The 14,745-nt window shown below is 43.0% G+C and overlaps 1 protein-coding gene across 1 annotated transcript in view; it reads right to left on the bottom strand.

The window, feature by feature from the left end:
- Positions 1–264: 264 nt before the first annotated feature.
- LOC129811081 (26S proteasome non-ATPase regulatory subunit 1-like) overlaps positions 265–14,745 on the bottom strand; it is a 106,026-nt gene continuing 91,545 nt past the window's right edge. Inside the window, exons 23-25 of the mRNA XM_055862234.1 lie at positions 8,121–8,288; positions 6,470–6,625; positions 265–451 (exon numbers count right to left, since the gene is read on the bottom strand). Coding sequence (XP_055718209.1) covers positions 6,479–6,625; positions 8,121–8,288 — 315 coding nt within the window. The 3' untranslated portion in view covers positions 265–451; positions 6,470–6,478. The remainder of the gene's footprint in view (positions 452–6,469; positions 6,626–8,120; positions 8,289–14,745) is intronic.

The following is a 14,745-nucleotide window of genomic DNA, read 5'->3' as shown; positions in this document are numbered from 1 at the left end:
TGTTTTTATTAATTAGACCTGTATGTCTAAGCGTAGGTGAGTATGTCCTTGTAAATTCAATGTGACTGTGTGTATCATCAAGCCCTTGGTATGGTAAGGAGTAAGCTAAACTGGGCGGAATAATGAGGCGGCCCGGCTGATGGGCAGACTGTGATGAGGAAAAACTGCTGAGAGAATGTAAACCAGCCTAAATGTGTAGGATTAGAGGGATTACGCTATGTACACGCAGCACATGCAGGAACAAAAATAAGCACACATGCTTCATTCTCCAATATATATATATTTTTAATTGAACTGACAGAAAATTAGACCATTTAACAAGAGAATGTAAAACATTCCCTGTCTGACAAAGGGGGCCAGGACAGGAACGTGTAAAAGAGGGACGGAGGGGGGACAAAGAGATGCATGCTGGGATGTCAAAATTCTTCCTGTAGAAGCCTCGTAATGCCACCTGTGGAATAGAAAGGGCAGAGCAGTTAGAAGGAGACGACGTGAATAGGCTGTGTTTGATCACTAAACACCTCATTCATTGCTCGTTTTTACAAGAAAGTTATGGTAATTAGGCCTATCTATATTTCAATGTTTATTAACCCTTCTCCTACAATGTCCGTGGCCCTGCGGAAATCTAGAGATGTTTTTTTTTGCATGGGCTGCATCTCAATCCACCACATCCGCCGATATCACCCTTCCGCATCTGCGGCAAAAGGTGGCAGTGCTCGAGTGGTCAGACCATGAGACTTCCCAAAAACCGGTCTTCTCACGAAAAAGTCTAAAGTGTCCAAATGGTTTGGCCTACAAACTATTATGAGAATTCCCACGAACACGATGGTATTCGCCATTTTGCTCTAAGACCCCCACAAGCGTCACTGGACTCTTCTGAAGTCGGTTCAGCCAATCTGCCAACTTCTGTCTGTAGTGTCTGAACAGTTTGGGTTACACACTAATCTCTCACGAACACGTACATATCAGTTGTTTTGTTCTAGGACGCCCACAAAGCCCACAAGACTTGTCTGAAGGTCCCCTGTACCAGTTTATAAAAAATAAGTAAGTATATATGGAGATAGTTTAATGCCTTAAATAAGAGGTTAAATAAATATAAATATATAAATAAAAATAGCTTCCTGATCTTTGTTATCTCAGAAATAGGACAGACACGTCAGAACTATTTATTTCGTTTTATTTGGGACAATCTGTTCTTCCATGTAGTGAATCTGTTATGCAATGTGTTTCTATTGGCTAATAGCAGTAATGCCAAATTCAATGTGTAATCAATTTTTTTTTTATTATACTGAACAAAAATATAAACGCAACATGTAAAGTGTTGGTCCCATACGCTGAAATATAAGATTCCAGGAATGTTCCATACGCACAAAAATCGTATTGCTCTCAACTTTTGTGCACAAATTTGTTTACATCCCTGTTAATGAGCATTTCTCCTTTGACAAGATAACCCTGATTCAACTGCACAATCATTACACAGGTGCACTTTGTGCTGGGGGACAATAAAAAGGCCACTTTAAAATGTACAGTTTTGTCATACAATATAATGTCACAGGAACTTAAAACTCCCTGGCTACAGCACCCGATGTCACAGGAAGGCCAAAAAGATCAGCAAGGACAACAACCATCTGCCTGTTCACCCCACTATCATCCAGAAGGCGAGATCAGTACAGGTGCATCAAAGCTGGGACCGAGAGACTGAAAAACAGTTTCTATCTCAAGGCCATCAGACTGTTAAATAGCCTATCACTAACACAAAGAGGCTGCTGCCTACATACACAGACTTCAAATCATTGGTCACTAATAAATGGAACACTAGTCACTTTAATAATGTCACTTTAATAATGTTTACATATCTAGCATTACTCATCTCATATGTATAGACTGTATTCTATTCTACTGTATCTTAGTCTATGCCGCTCAGACATTGCTTGTCCATATATTTATATATTCTTAATTCCATTCCTTTACTTAGATTTGTGTATTGGGTATATGTTGTGAAATCGTTCGATATTAGTTGTTAGATATTGCCGCACTGTCGGAACTAGAAGCACAAGCATTTCGCTACACCTGCAATAACACCTGCTAAACACGTGTATGTGACCAATAAAATTTGATTTGATTTTGATGGAGTCTGTTGCCAGAGAATTGATGTTCATTTCTTTACCATAAGCCAATGCCGTTTTAGAGAATTTGGCAGTTCGTCCAACCGGCCTCACAACCGAAGACCACGTGTATGGCGCCGTGTGGGCAAGTGGTTTGCTGATGTCAACTTTGTGAACAGAGTACCCCATGGCGGTGGGGTTATGGTATGGGCAGGCATAAGCTACGGACAACGAAAACAATCGCATTTTATTGATGGAAATTTGAATGCACAGAGATACCGTGATGAGATCCTGAGGCCCATTCATCCGCCACCATCAGCTCATGTTTCAGCATAATAATCAAATCAAATGTTATGCGCCAAATACAACCTTAGTGAAATTTGAAAGTATTTACTAAAATAAACTGAATACAGGGGGTACTGGTACAGAGTCAATGTTAGTCGAAGTAACTGAGGTAATATGTACATGCAGGCAGAGGTAAAGTGACTATGCATGGATAATAAATAGAGTAGCAGCAGCGTGAAAATGGGGGTACAATGCAAATAGTCTGAGTAGCCATTTGATTAGCTGTTCAGGAGTCTTATGGCTTGGGGGTAGAAGCTGTTTAGAAGCCTCTTGGACCTGGACTTGGCACTCCGGTATCGCTTGCCGTGCGATAGAGAGAACAGTCTCTGACTAGGGTGGCTGGAGTCTTTGACAATTTCTTGGGCCTTCTTCTGACACCGCCTGGTAAAGAGGTACTGTATGGCAGGAAGCTTGGTCCCAGTGATGTACTGGGCCGTGCACACTACCCTCTGTAGTGCCTTGCGGTCGAAGGCCGAGCAGTTGTAGAACCAGTAAGGATGCTCTCGATGGTGCGGCTGTAGAACTTTTTGAGTATCTGTGGACCCATGCCAAATCTTTTCAGTCTCCTGAGGGGGAATATGTGTTGTCGTGCCCTCTTCACGACTGTCTTGGGGTATTTGGACCATGATAGTTTGTTAGTGATGTGGACACCAAGGAACTTGAAGCTCTCAACCTGCTCCACTACAGCCCAGTCGATGAGAATGGGGGCGTGCTCGGTCTTCCTTTTCCTGTAGTCCCTAATCATCTCCTTTGTCTTGATCACATTGAGGGAGAGGTTGTTATCCTGGCACCACACTGCCAGGTCTCTGACCTCCTCCCTATAGAATGCCTCATCCTTGTCGGTGATCAGGCCTACCACTGTTGTGTCGTCTGCGAACTTAATGCACGGCCCCATGTCGCAAGGATCTGTAAACAATTCCTGGAAGCGGAAAATGTCTCAGTTCTTCCATGGCCTGCATACTCACCAGACATGTCACCCATTGAGCATGTTTGGGATGCTCTGGATTGACGTGTATGACAGCGCGCTCCAGTTCCCGCCAATATCCAGCGACTTCGCACAGCCATTGAAGAGGAGTGGGACAGGCCACAACTAACAGCATGATCAACTATGCAAAATGAGATGTGTGTCGCGCTGCATGAGCCAAATGACGGTCACACCAGATACTAACTGGTTTTCTGATCTATGCCCTTACCTTTTTTTTAAGGTATCTGTGATCAACATTAGAGGTCGACCGATTATGATTTTTCAACGCCGATACCGATTATTGGAGGACCAAAAAGCCGATACCGATTAATTGGCCAATTTTTTTAAAATTTATTTGTTAGAATGACAAGTACAACAATACTGAATGAACACTTATTTTAACTTAATATAATACATCAATAAAATCAATTTAGCCTCAAATAAATAATGAAACACGTTCAATTTGGTTTAAATAATGCAAAAACAAAGTGTTGGAGAAGAAAGTAAAAGTGCAATATGTGTCAGGTAAAAAAGCTAGAATTTAAGTTCCTTGCTCAGAACATAAGAAAGCTGGTGGTTCAATATTCCCAGTAAAGTTAAGTTTTAGGTTGTAGTTATTATAAGAATTACGACGCGTCGACTATTTCTTTCTATACCATTTGTATTTCATATACCTTTGACTATTGTATGTTCTAATAGGCACTTTAGTATTGCCAGTGTAACAGTATAGCTTCCGTCCCTCTCCTCGCCCCTACCTGGGTTCAAACCAGGAACACATCGACAACAGCCAACCTCGAAGCATCGTTACCCATCGCTCCACAAAAGCCGCGGCCCTTGCAGAGCAAGGGGAACAACTACTTCAAGGTCTCAGAGCGAGTGACGTCACCGATTGAAACGCTATTAGCGCGCACCCCGCTAACTAGTTAGCATTATCACATTGGTTACACCAGCCTAATCTCGGGAGTTGATAGGCTTGAAGTCATAAACAGCTCAATGCTTGAAGCACAGCGAAGAGCTGCTGCCAAACGCACGAAAGTGCTGTTTGAACGAATGCTTACGAGCCTGCTGCTGCCTGCCACCGCTCAGTCAGACTGCTCTATTAAATATAAAATCATAGACTTAATTATAACATAATAACACACAGAAATACGAGCCTTAGGTCATTAATATGGTAAAATCCGGAAACTATCATTTCGAAAACAAAATGTTTATTCTTTCAGTAAAATACAGAACCGTTCCGTATTTTATCTAACAGGTGGCATCCATAAGTCTAAATATTCCTGTTACATTGCACAACCTTCAATGTTATGTCATAATGACATAAAACTCTAGCAAATTAGTTCGCAACGAGCCAGGCGGCCCAAACTGTTGCATATACCCTGACTCTGTGTGCAATGAACGCAAGAGAAGTGACACAATTTCACCTGGTTAATATTGGCTGATAACCTGGATTTTTGATTTTAAGATAGGCATTGATTTTTATTGTTAGGTACAGTCGTGCAACGATTGTGCTTTCTTCGCAAATGCGCTTTTGTTAAATCATCCCCCGTTTGGCGAAGTTCGCTGTCTTTGTTAGGAAGAAATAGTCTTCACAGTTCGCAACGAGCCAGGCGGCCCAAACTACTGCATATACCCTGACTCTGTTGCACATCAACACAAGTGACACAATTTCCCTAGTTAAAATAAATTAATGTTAGCAGGCAATATTAACTAAATATGCAGGTTTAAAAATATATACTTGTGTAATGATTTTAAGAAAGGCATTGATGTTTATGGTTAGGTACATTGGTGCAACGACAGTGCTTTTTTCACGAATGCGCTTGTTAAATCATCACCCGTTTGGCGAAGTAGGCTGTGATTCATTGATAAATTAACAGGCACCGCATCGATTATATGCATCGCAGGACAAGCTAGATAAACTAGTAATATCATCAACCATGTGTAGTTAACTAGTGATCATGTTAAGATTGATTGTTTTTAATAAGATAAGTTTAATGCTAGCTAGCACCTTACCTTGGCTCCTTGCTGCACTCGCATAACAGGTAGTCAGCCTGCCACGTAGTCTGCTCGTGGAGTGCAATGTAATCGGCCATGATCGGTGCCCAAAAATGCAGATTACCAATTGTTATGAAAATTATTAATCGGCCGACCTCTAATCAACATATGCATATCTGTATTCCCAGTCAAGTGAAATCCATAGATTAGGGCCTAATGAATTTATTTAAATTGACTGATTTCCTTATATGAACTGTAACGCAGTAAAATCTTTTAAATTGTTGCATGTTGCGTTTATATTTTGTTCAGATTTGTATGCTTTTCAATATGATAATTTAAAGATTTTCATGAAGACAATTCATTAAGATAACCACAGTGGTGTGTATTTCAAATCCTCTTACATGCAGAGCAGCAGCATTTCTAATCCCAAAAGGCATGACATGATCTAAATCCCCTAATTGTATTATTTATTTTTATTATTTTTTTTACATGTTGTACAAGCCTTCATGGGAAGTAATTGGGACCAATACAAACATAAGTGTGCTGAGCCAAAACGGACAAAACAATCTTTGCTGTGCAATTACTGCCATTACAGATGGAGGGTTTGCCCTCAGGGGAAATGGCAGTATTGTTTACATTCCATATGCACCGATGGGTGCGAGCCAGTTTAGGCATGGGAACAAAAACCCAAAGACCTGCACTGTACCATTACCTCTCTCTGCTATCTCTGTACCAGCGATGGGGCAGAGCCACTCTGTCTGAGACTGCCTCACTGCTCTGTATAGCAAATTACAAGGTAATATTAAATATTCAGGCAGCTTGATCCTGAAAGTTTGAGTTCTTACACAAAAGGGAACAAATGGTCACTGTATGTAACCCTAGGCTACAGATCCAATGGGGTTGCGGTTCTAAAATATTTTAGCAATGTGACCCATCTACAGCTTTTGGTCAACAACACCGGTATCTAACCAGCACCCACTCTTTCAGAGAGAACGCCTTATGAATGACCTGCGAACCATCAATGGATCCAGATCCATCATTTGGTGAAACAGATACATACCTTTTACGTTCACTCATCGATGTACTCAAAGGACTCCGGGGCCTCTGGCTCCTGTTCCTCCTCCTCGATCTTTGGGCCGTGGGCGGAGACGGGCTCCACCAGCTCCTCATCTTCCTCGCTGGTGTCTTTCATGATGATGATGCCACCAGTGTGCAGCTGAAGACAGACAGGGGGCATGGACCAATGGCATGAGCGACTGTAGGCTGTTTGACCAATGACGAGTGTCTTTTTGATCTCAAGGGCGGTGTCGTGCTGTGTTAACACCCAACACCTTGTCTGCCTCCCCGACTGATCAGTACACCCCATCAAACATCACCCACCTGTCCCACAATAATCTCAACTCAAGAGAACACACTGCACCTCATACTGTTTAAATCTCACCGACTCTCCACTGTCAACACTGACTAGCAGGCTTATGCAATAATTGGACACATTTGACAAGGTTTCACAGAAGGCTCATGTCTACGTTAATCTATGAAGCCGAGAAGTGAGAGAGGTTCTTTCAAAACAATCCACAGACGAGGTGATGGATAACAGTGAAGAGATTTATCGTGAGTGCAAGAAAGAACAGGTATTTTTTCAGTCTCTCTGTCTGCCTGTGAGGATTTTGAGGGGATGGTTGCCTCAGTAATACTCCGTTATCAAATTGCCATCGCAGTGGTTGTACTGTACATCAAGCAGCTTTGTTATCACTGTACATCAGTGTTATAGATATCGTTGTTTAAGATATGATGGGTTTCAGGTCCACACTAAAGCGTCTGGCATGGTGAGCACTGCACAGGATTGATTCTAACTCCTACATTATCACTGGGCAGCTAAGCTAACACTAAACTACTTACAGACCACACTACAAGGTCTTTGAAACAGTGCTCTGATTGCCTTCTATGGAAGAGGTGAAATTAAATAGTCACGATATGGAGGGACATTCTGTGGGAGGCACACCCTGACCCTGCAACAATAGATTGAAACAATACTCCCAAGTGGCGCAATGGTCTAAGGCACTGCATCTCAGTGCAAGAGGTGTCACTACAGTCCCTGGTTCGAATCCAGGCTGCATCACATCCGGCCGTGATTGGGAGTCCCGTAGGGCGGTGCACAATTGGCCCAGCGTCGTCCGGGTTTGGCCAGGGTAGGCCGTCATTGTAAATAAGAATTTGTTCTTAACTGACTTGCCTAGTTAAATAAAGGTTTAATTTAAAAAAATACCTCTCAAGGTTGGATACAAAAAACAAAATGTGTAATGTTTTAGAAGATCGACGAGAGCAAAGAGGCACCTGTGTCACATGATATGACCCATGATGATTGGTCTTTGCTCGACTTGTGTTGATTTTACACGTAACCAGGCGATGCTCCTCTTTATAGGAGTGGGATTACGATAAATGTGCGGGTGACTGCGTAATGCATATATCATTTTCTTTACTGTGGAAACCTGTCAACACTTTGAGAGGGGCCAGAGTCCAGTGGTTTAATGCCGGCAACGTTAAGACTCAGTGGGTGATGATAGGGGTCAGATATACGGTCCAAAACCAAACAACAAGGGGTTAGAATCTCAGACTAAATAGAAATAAAAGATGGCTGATAAAAGACAGCTTCATTGCTGGATCCAGAAACACACACAAAAAAAACACAAACGCACGCCAACAGTACGTACCGGTTTGAAGGGCTGGTAGCGGCATGTCTCGGGCATGTTGAGCACTTTGAGCTGGGCGGGCATCACTCTGGCTGGGTTTTCCATTAGCTGGAAGTTGGGCTCGGGCTCCTTCTTCTTCTCTTTCTCTTTCTCCTCATCTTTCTTCTCCTTCTCAGCCTCCTGTACCTCCTGAGAGTCCAACAAACACAAACAATGCTAAGCGTTTTCCCCCCTCTTCCTGAGGAAAACCCATGACTCAGTGACTACAAAATGCATTGGATGATACAATAGATGTCAATGGCAATAAGCGTCACCCCGAAATAAAGTGGGCTTTTCATGTCACACGTTTCTCGACAACCGAAAAGTTGAAACTCTGGAAGATGTGTTGATTTGGAGATGGGTGATGCACCTTATCTGTTGTGTTGCACTTGGTGGCCAGTGATTTGTTAGGCTATTTGCAGCGCCGCGCGCAAGACAATCTCACTGTTCAACTATCCAAACAATAAAACAAACTCCCCCTCTATAAGACATTGTGTGTCAGGTCTGAGTTATTGAATGGTACAAGGTCCTGTGGGGGGAGCAGCATGAAAATTAAGTTCATTTCACAAGCTGCTTTGGCCTGCCTTTTTTAGTGGGTGACTTTCCGTTTCTCTGAAATGGACACACTTTCTTTTGGTCAAGTTAGTGTGGGAGAGGTGGAAAAACTATTGTTATCCATCAATAATGATAAGCCACCAGGTATAGACAACCTTGATGGGAAACTATTAAGAATGGCAGCTGTATTGCTACCCCTATTTGCTATATAATTAACCAAAATATAAAGGAGTGTGTCCACAGGTGTGGAAGGAAGCTAAAATAATTCCACGGCCCAAAAAAAACAGCAAAGCATCTGTTGCTGGCTCTAACCACCGCCCTATCAGTTTGCTGCCTGTTCTTAGTAAACTGATGGAGAATTGTGTTTGACCAAACAAATTGTAAGGGCATTCAACTTGTACTGCATTGACTAAGATGACAGATGATTGGTGAAAATAAATGAATAATAAGATGATCGCTGGAGCTGTATTGTTAGATTTCAGCGCAGCCTTTAATAATATTGGCTTTACATCACCTGCCATCACATGTTTGGAGAGTGTTCTTCAATTGAAGTTCTTCTGACATCAGATATGTACAGCACTCTTTATTTTTTACAAATGATTTGCCACTGGTCTTACACAAAGCTAGAATGAATCCACACAACATGTCAGCACCTACAGACAGTGAGCTCACTGAAATTATAAATAAAGAGTTAGTCAGTATCAGAATAGGTGATTAAGAATAACTTGGTCTTAAATACATATAAAACTAAAAGCATTGTAAACTCAGCAAAAAAAGGAAATGCCCTCACTGTCAACTGCGTTTATTTTCAGCAAACTTAGCATGTGTAAATATTTGTACGAACATAACAAGATTCAACAACAGAGACATAAACTGAACAAGTTCTGAACAAGACTAACAGAAATGGAATAATGTGTCCCTGAACAAAAAGGGGGGGGGGGGGTCAAAATCAAAAGTAACAGTCAGTATTTGGTGTGGCCACCAGCTGCATTAAGTACTGCAGTGCATCTCCTCCTCATGGACTGCACCAGATTTGCCAGTTCTTGCTGTGAGATGTTACCCCACTCTCCACCAAGGCACCTGCAAGTTCCTGGACATTTCAGGGGGAGAATGGCCCTAGCCCTCACCCTCCGATTCAACAGGTTTCAGACGTGCTCAATGGGATTGAGATCCGGGCTCTTCGCTGGCCATGGCAAAATACTGACATTCCTGTCTAGCAGGAAATCACGCACAGAACGAGCAGTATGGCTGGTGGCATTGTCATGCTTGGAGGGTCATTTCAGGATGAGCCTGCAGGAAGGGTACCACATGAGGGAGGAAGATGTCATCCCTGTAACGCACAGCGTGGAGATTGCCTGCAATGACAACAAGCTAAGTCCGATGATGCTGTGACAAACTGCCCCAGACCATGATGGACCCTCCACCCTCCACCTTCAGTGTAGAGCTTTTTTCACATTCCTGTCTGGTCCAGCGACGGTGGGTGTGTGCCCATAGGCGACGTTGTTGCCGGTGATGTCTGGTGAGGACCTGCATTACAACAGGCCTACAAGCCCTCAGTCCAGCCTCTCTCAGCCTATTGCGGACAGTTTGAGCACTGGAAGGATTGTGCGTTCCTGATGTAACTCGGGCAGTTGTTGCCATCCTGTACCTGTCCCACAGGTGTGATGTTCAGATGTACCGATCCTGTGCAGGTGTTGTTACACGTGGTCTGCCACTGCGAGGACGATCAGCTGTCCGTCCCGTCCCCCTGTAGCGCCGTCTTAGGCGTCTCACAGTACGGACATTGCAATTTATTGCCCTGATCACATCTGCAGTCCTCATGCCTCTTTGCACCATGCCTAAGGCACGTTCACGCAGATGAGCAGGGACCCTGCGCATCTTCCTTTTCGTGTTTTTCAGAGTCAGTAGAAAGGCCTCTTTAGTGTCCTAAGTTTTCATAACTGTGACGTTAATTGCCTACCGTTTGTAAGCTGTTAGTGTCTTAACAACCGTTCCACATGTGCATGTTCATTAATTGTTTATGTTTTTTTTTACCGTTATTTTACCAGGTAAGTTGACTGAGAACACGTTCTCATTTGCAGCAACGACCTGGGGAATAGTTACAGGGGAGAGGAGGGGGATGAATGAGCCAATTGTAAACTGGGGATTATTAGGTGACCATGATGGTTTGAGGGCCAGATTGGGAATTTAGCCAGGACACCGGGGTTAACACCCCTACTCTTACGATAAGTGCCATGGGATCTTTAATGACCTCAGAGAGTCAGGACACCCGTTTAACGTCCCATCCGAAAGACGGCACCCTACACACAGGGCAGTGTCCCCAATCACTGCCCTGGGGCATTGGGATATTTTATTAGACCAGAGGAAAGAGTGCCTCCTACTGGCCCTCCAATACCACTTCCAGCAGCATCTGGTCTCCCATCCAGGGACTGACCAGGACCAACCCTGCTTAGCTTCAGAAGCAAGCAAGCAGTGGTATGCAGGGTGGTATGCTGCTGGCAAGGTTCACTGAAGAAGCATGGGAAACGGTGTTTAAATCCTTTACAATGAAGATCTGTGAAGTTATTTGGATTTTTACGAATTATCTTTGAAAGACAGGGTCCTCAAAAAGGGACGTTTCTTTTTTTGCTGAGTTTATTTGCTTCAAAATATTCTCCAAGACCTAAACCTCAACTGGAGTTGTGCATAGGGCTGTTGCGGAGACCGTATTACCCACACACCTGCGGTCACGAGTCATGTAGGCAGTCAAATTCCACATCACCGCTTAGTCACGGTAATTAGGCTTCTCCAAGCTCTGATGCTGCTGATGGTCATTAGTAGGCTACCAAACTTGCTAACTGTCTGGTACTCAGCACTCTATTGTTCATCTAATCACACTGACATCAATGCAAATGTAATCGAAAATCTAATCAAACACTTGAGCTCATGTTGCGCAACATTTCTATAGGCTATGCAATTGTGCGAGAAAACAGAGTGACGGACTCTATAAAAAAGAGGAGGATCCCAACGGCTTTCTATAGGCTAGGCCTAATATTTATTTCTCAACTTTCCTAATATTAAGCACATTGCTTATCTTTACAAAGGGAGTATAGCCTACCTGGCTGGCATGAAAATGAACTATGGGAAAAGCGTCCTCCATGACCTATTTAAGTGCATAGATGACATGCATTTTTTCCCACTGCACCTGTTTCGAGATAATGCATGATAATGGTCCATTCTAAATCAAAACAAATTTCACACATATTATTTAGTATATGTAAAGACAATATTAAATCAAGAATAGTCTGATGGGTGATAATATTAACCAATCATGTCATGTGAATTATATATTATCACTTGTGAATGACACCCAGCATAAGGCAAGAAACAAAGCCCATTTCTTATTACTTTTTCAAATCATAGTCTCAAACCTCATGTAACCTAGCCCATAGGCCTATATATGTTTTGATAAAGTGTCCAAATAACTTAAAATTTAGCACATTTATCAGCTTTACAAGGGGTGTAGAACCTAACTGGCATACATAAGCAACGCGTGAGTTTCAAGTTTGGGGAAGATCATTTTCACCACAAAAATGCAGCTTTATAATAAAAGCATTACATGCATAGTGGAACATTAATGGAACATTCGCGCTTATAGCCTACTGCCATGTGCGCATTGCTGCGCTGTAATGTGAAGAAATAGCTTAATAACATTTACAGCTAAACATTCTGATGCTGCACCAGCCACATTGCGTAAAAAAGTTTTTGTTGATGCTAGTAGTAATTATCGCATCCCACAACTGTCCCAGGCTATGTTTGTAATATTTATTACTCGCACAGAATAGGTCAACTTTTGTACTATGGGGGATAGTTGATTGACATAGGCTAGTGCTTTTGCTGTTCGTCAGGCCTACTCATCTTGTTGGCTGATGAAAAGTAAATGGACAGGTCTTCCAATATCTTCAATATGCACCTCGGAATTGGATAAGGACGAGCGCAGTTGCATCCCCGATTTGTCTGTCTTCACCTGTAGCCTGTGAGAAAGACCCAATCACATGATGGAGAGCCAAGTGAGTGAGAGGTGCTTCGGAGCAGGTCACGACGCAGCACTCTGGGAGCAGGTCACGACGCAGCACTCTGGGAGCAGGTCACGACGCAGCACTCTGGGAGCAGGTCACGACGCAGCACTCTGGGAGCAGGTCACGACGCAGCACTCTGGGAGCAGGTCACGACGCAGCACTCTGGGAGCAGGTCACGACGCAGCACTCTGGGAGCAGGTCACGACGCAGCACTCTGGGAGCAGGTCACGACGCAGCACTCTGGGGGCAGGTCACGACGCAGCACTCTGGGAGCAGGTCACGACGCAGCACTCTGGGAGCAGGTCACGACGCAGCACTCTGGGAGCAGGTCACGACGCAGCACTCTGGGAGCAGGTCACGACGCAGCACTCTGGGAGCAGGTCACGACGCAGCACTCTGGGAGCAGGTCACGACGCAGCACTCTGGGAGTAGGTCACGACGCAGCACTCTGGGAGTAGGTCACGACGCAGCACTCTGGGAGTAGGTCACGGCGCAGCACTCTGGGCTAAGGGCACAACGGCCACTGGCCGCAAAGGCATTCTTTTTTTTTTAGGGTGCATTAACCTCTCTAGGGTATGTGGGACCGTAGCGTCCCACCTCGTCAACAGCCAGTGAAACTGCAGGGCGCCAAATTCAAAACAACAGAAATCCCATTAATAAAATTCCTCAAACATACAAGTATTTTACACCATTTTAAAGCTACACTTGTTGTAAATCCAGCCAAAGTGTCCGATTACAAAAAGGTTTTACGACGAAAGCACACCAAACGATTATGTTAGGTATGAGCCAAGTCAACGAAAAAGACTCCAGCTAAAGAGAGCAGTTACAAAAAGCAAAAATAAGGATAAAATTAATCACTAACCTTTGATGATCTTCATCAGATGACACTCATAGGACATGTTACACAATACATGTATTTTTTTGTTCGGTAAAGTTCATATTTATATCCAAAAATCTGAGTTTAGGCAAGACGCTACTGTATCACTTTGCAAAAAGCCTGAGAAAATGCAGAGCGCCAAATTAATATTAATTACTATTAAAATTACTATAAAATCAAACTTTCATTAAATCACACATGAAAGATACCAAATTAAAGCTACACTGGTTGTGAATCCAGCCAACATGTCAGAATTCAAATAGGCTTTTCGGCGAAAGCATACGATGCCATTATCTGAGTATAGCACAATAGTAAACAAAGAGAGAAGCATATTTCAAACCTGGAGGCGCGACACAAAACGCAGAAATAAAAATATAATTCATGCCTTACCTTTGACGAGCTTCTGTTGTTGGCACTCCAATATGTCCCATAAACATCACAAATGGTCCTTTTGTTCGATTAATTCCGTCGATATATATCCAAATTGTCCATTTATTTGGCGCGTTTGATCCAGAAAAACAAGGTTCCAACTTGCTCAAACACGACGACAAAATATCTCAAAGGTTAACTGTAAACTTTGCCAAAAAATTTCAAACTACTTTTGCAATATAACTTTAGGTATTTTTTAACGTTAATAATCGATAAAATTGAAGACGGGGTGATCTGTGTTCAATACAGGATTAAAACGAAATGTAGCATGCCTTTTGGACATGCACTTCAATCAAACACGACACCTGGAGTGACTCGACTTCAAGATGGCCGTATTTCTTCATTACACAAAGGAATAACCTCAACCTATTTCTCAAGACTGTTGACATCCAGTGGAAGCCGTAGGAACTGCAAGCAATTCGCTTAGAAATCTGGTTTCCCAATGAAATCTCATTGAAAAGACTGACCTCAAAAAAAAAAAAAACGGAATAGTTTGTCCTCGGGGTTTCGCCTGCTAAATAAGTTCTGTTATACTCACAGGCATGATTCAAACAGTTTTAGAAACTTCAGAGTGTTTTCTATCAATTCAATAATATGCATATCTTATCTCCTGGGGATGAGTAACTGGCAGTTGAATTTGGGTATGCTGTTCATTCAAACGTGAAAATGCTGCCCCCTACCCTAGAGA

The sequence above is a fragment of the Salvelinus fontinalis genome, chromosome 14 (genome assembly GCF_029448725.1).
Source record: "Salvelinus fontinalis isolate EN_2023a chromosome 14, ASM2944872v1, whole genome shotgun sequence".
NCBI lineage: Eukaryota > Metazoa > Chordata > Actinopteri > Salmoniformes > Salmonidae > Salvelinus > Salvelinus fontinalis.
This window is presented reverse-complemented; position numbering and strand designations above follow the sequence as displayed.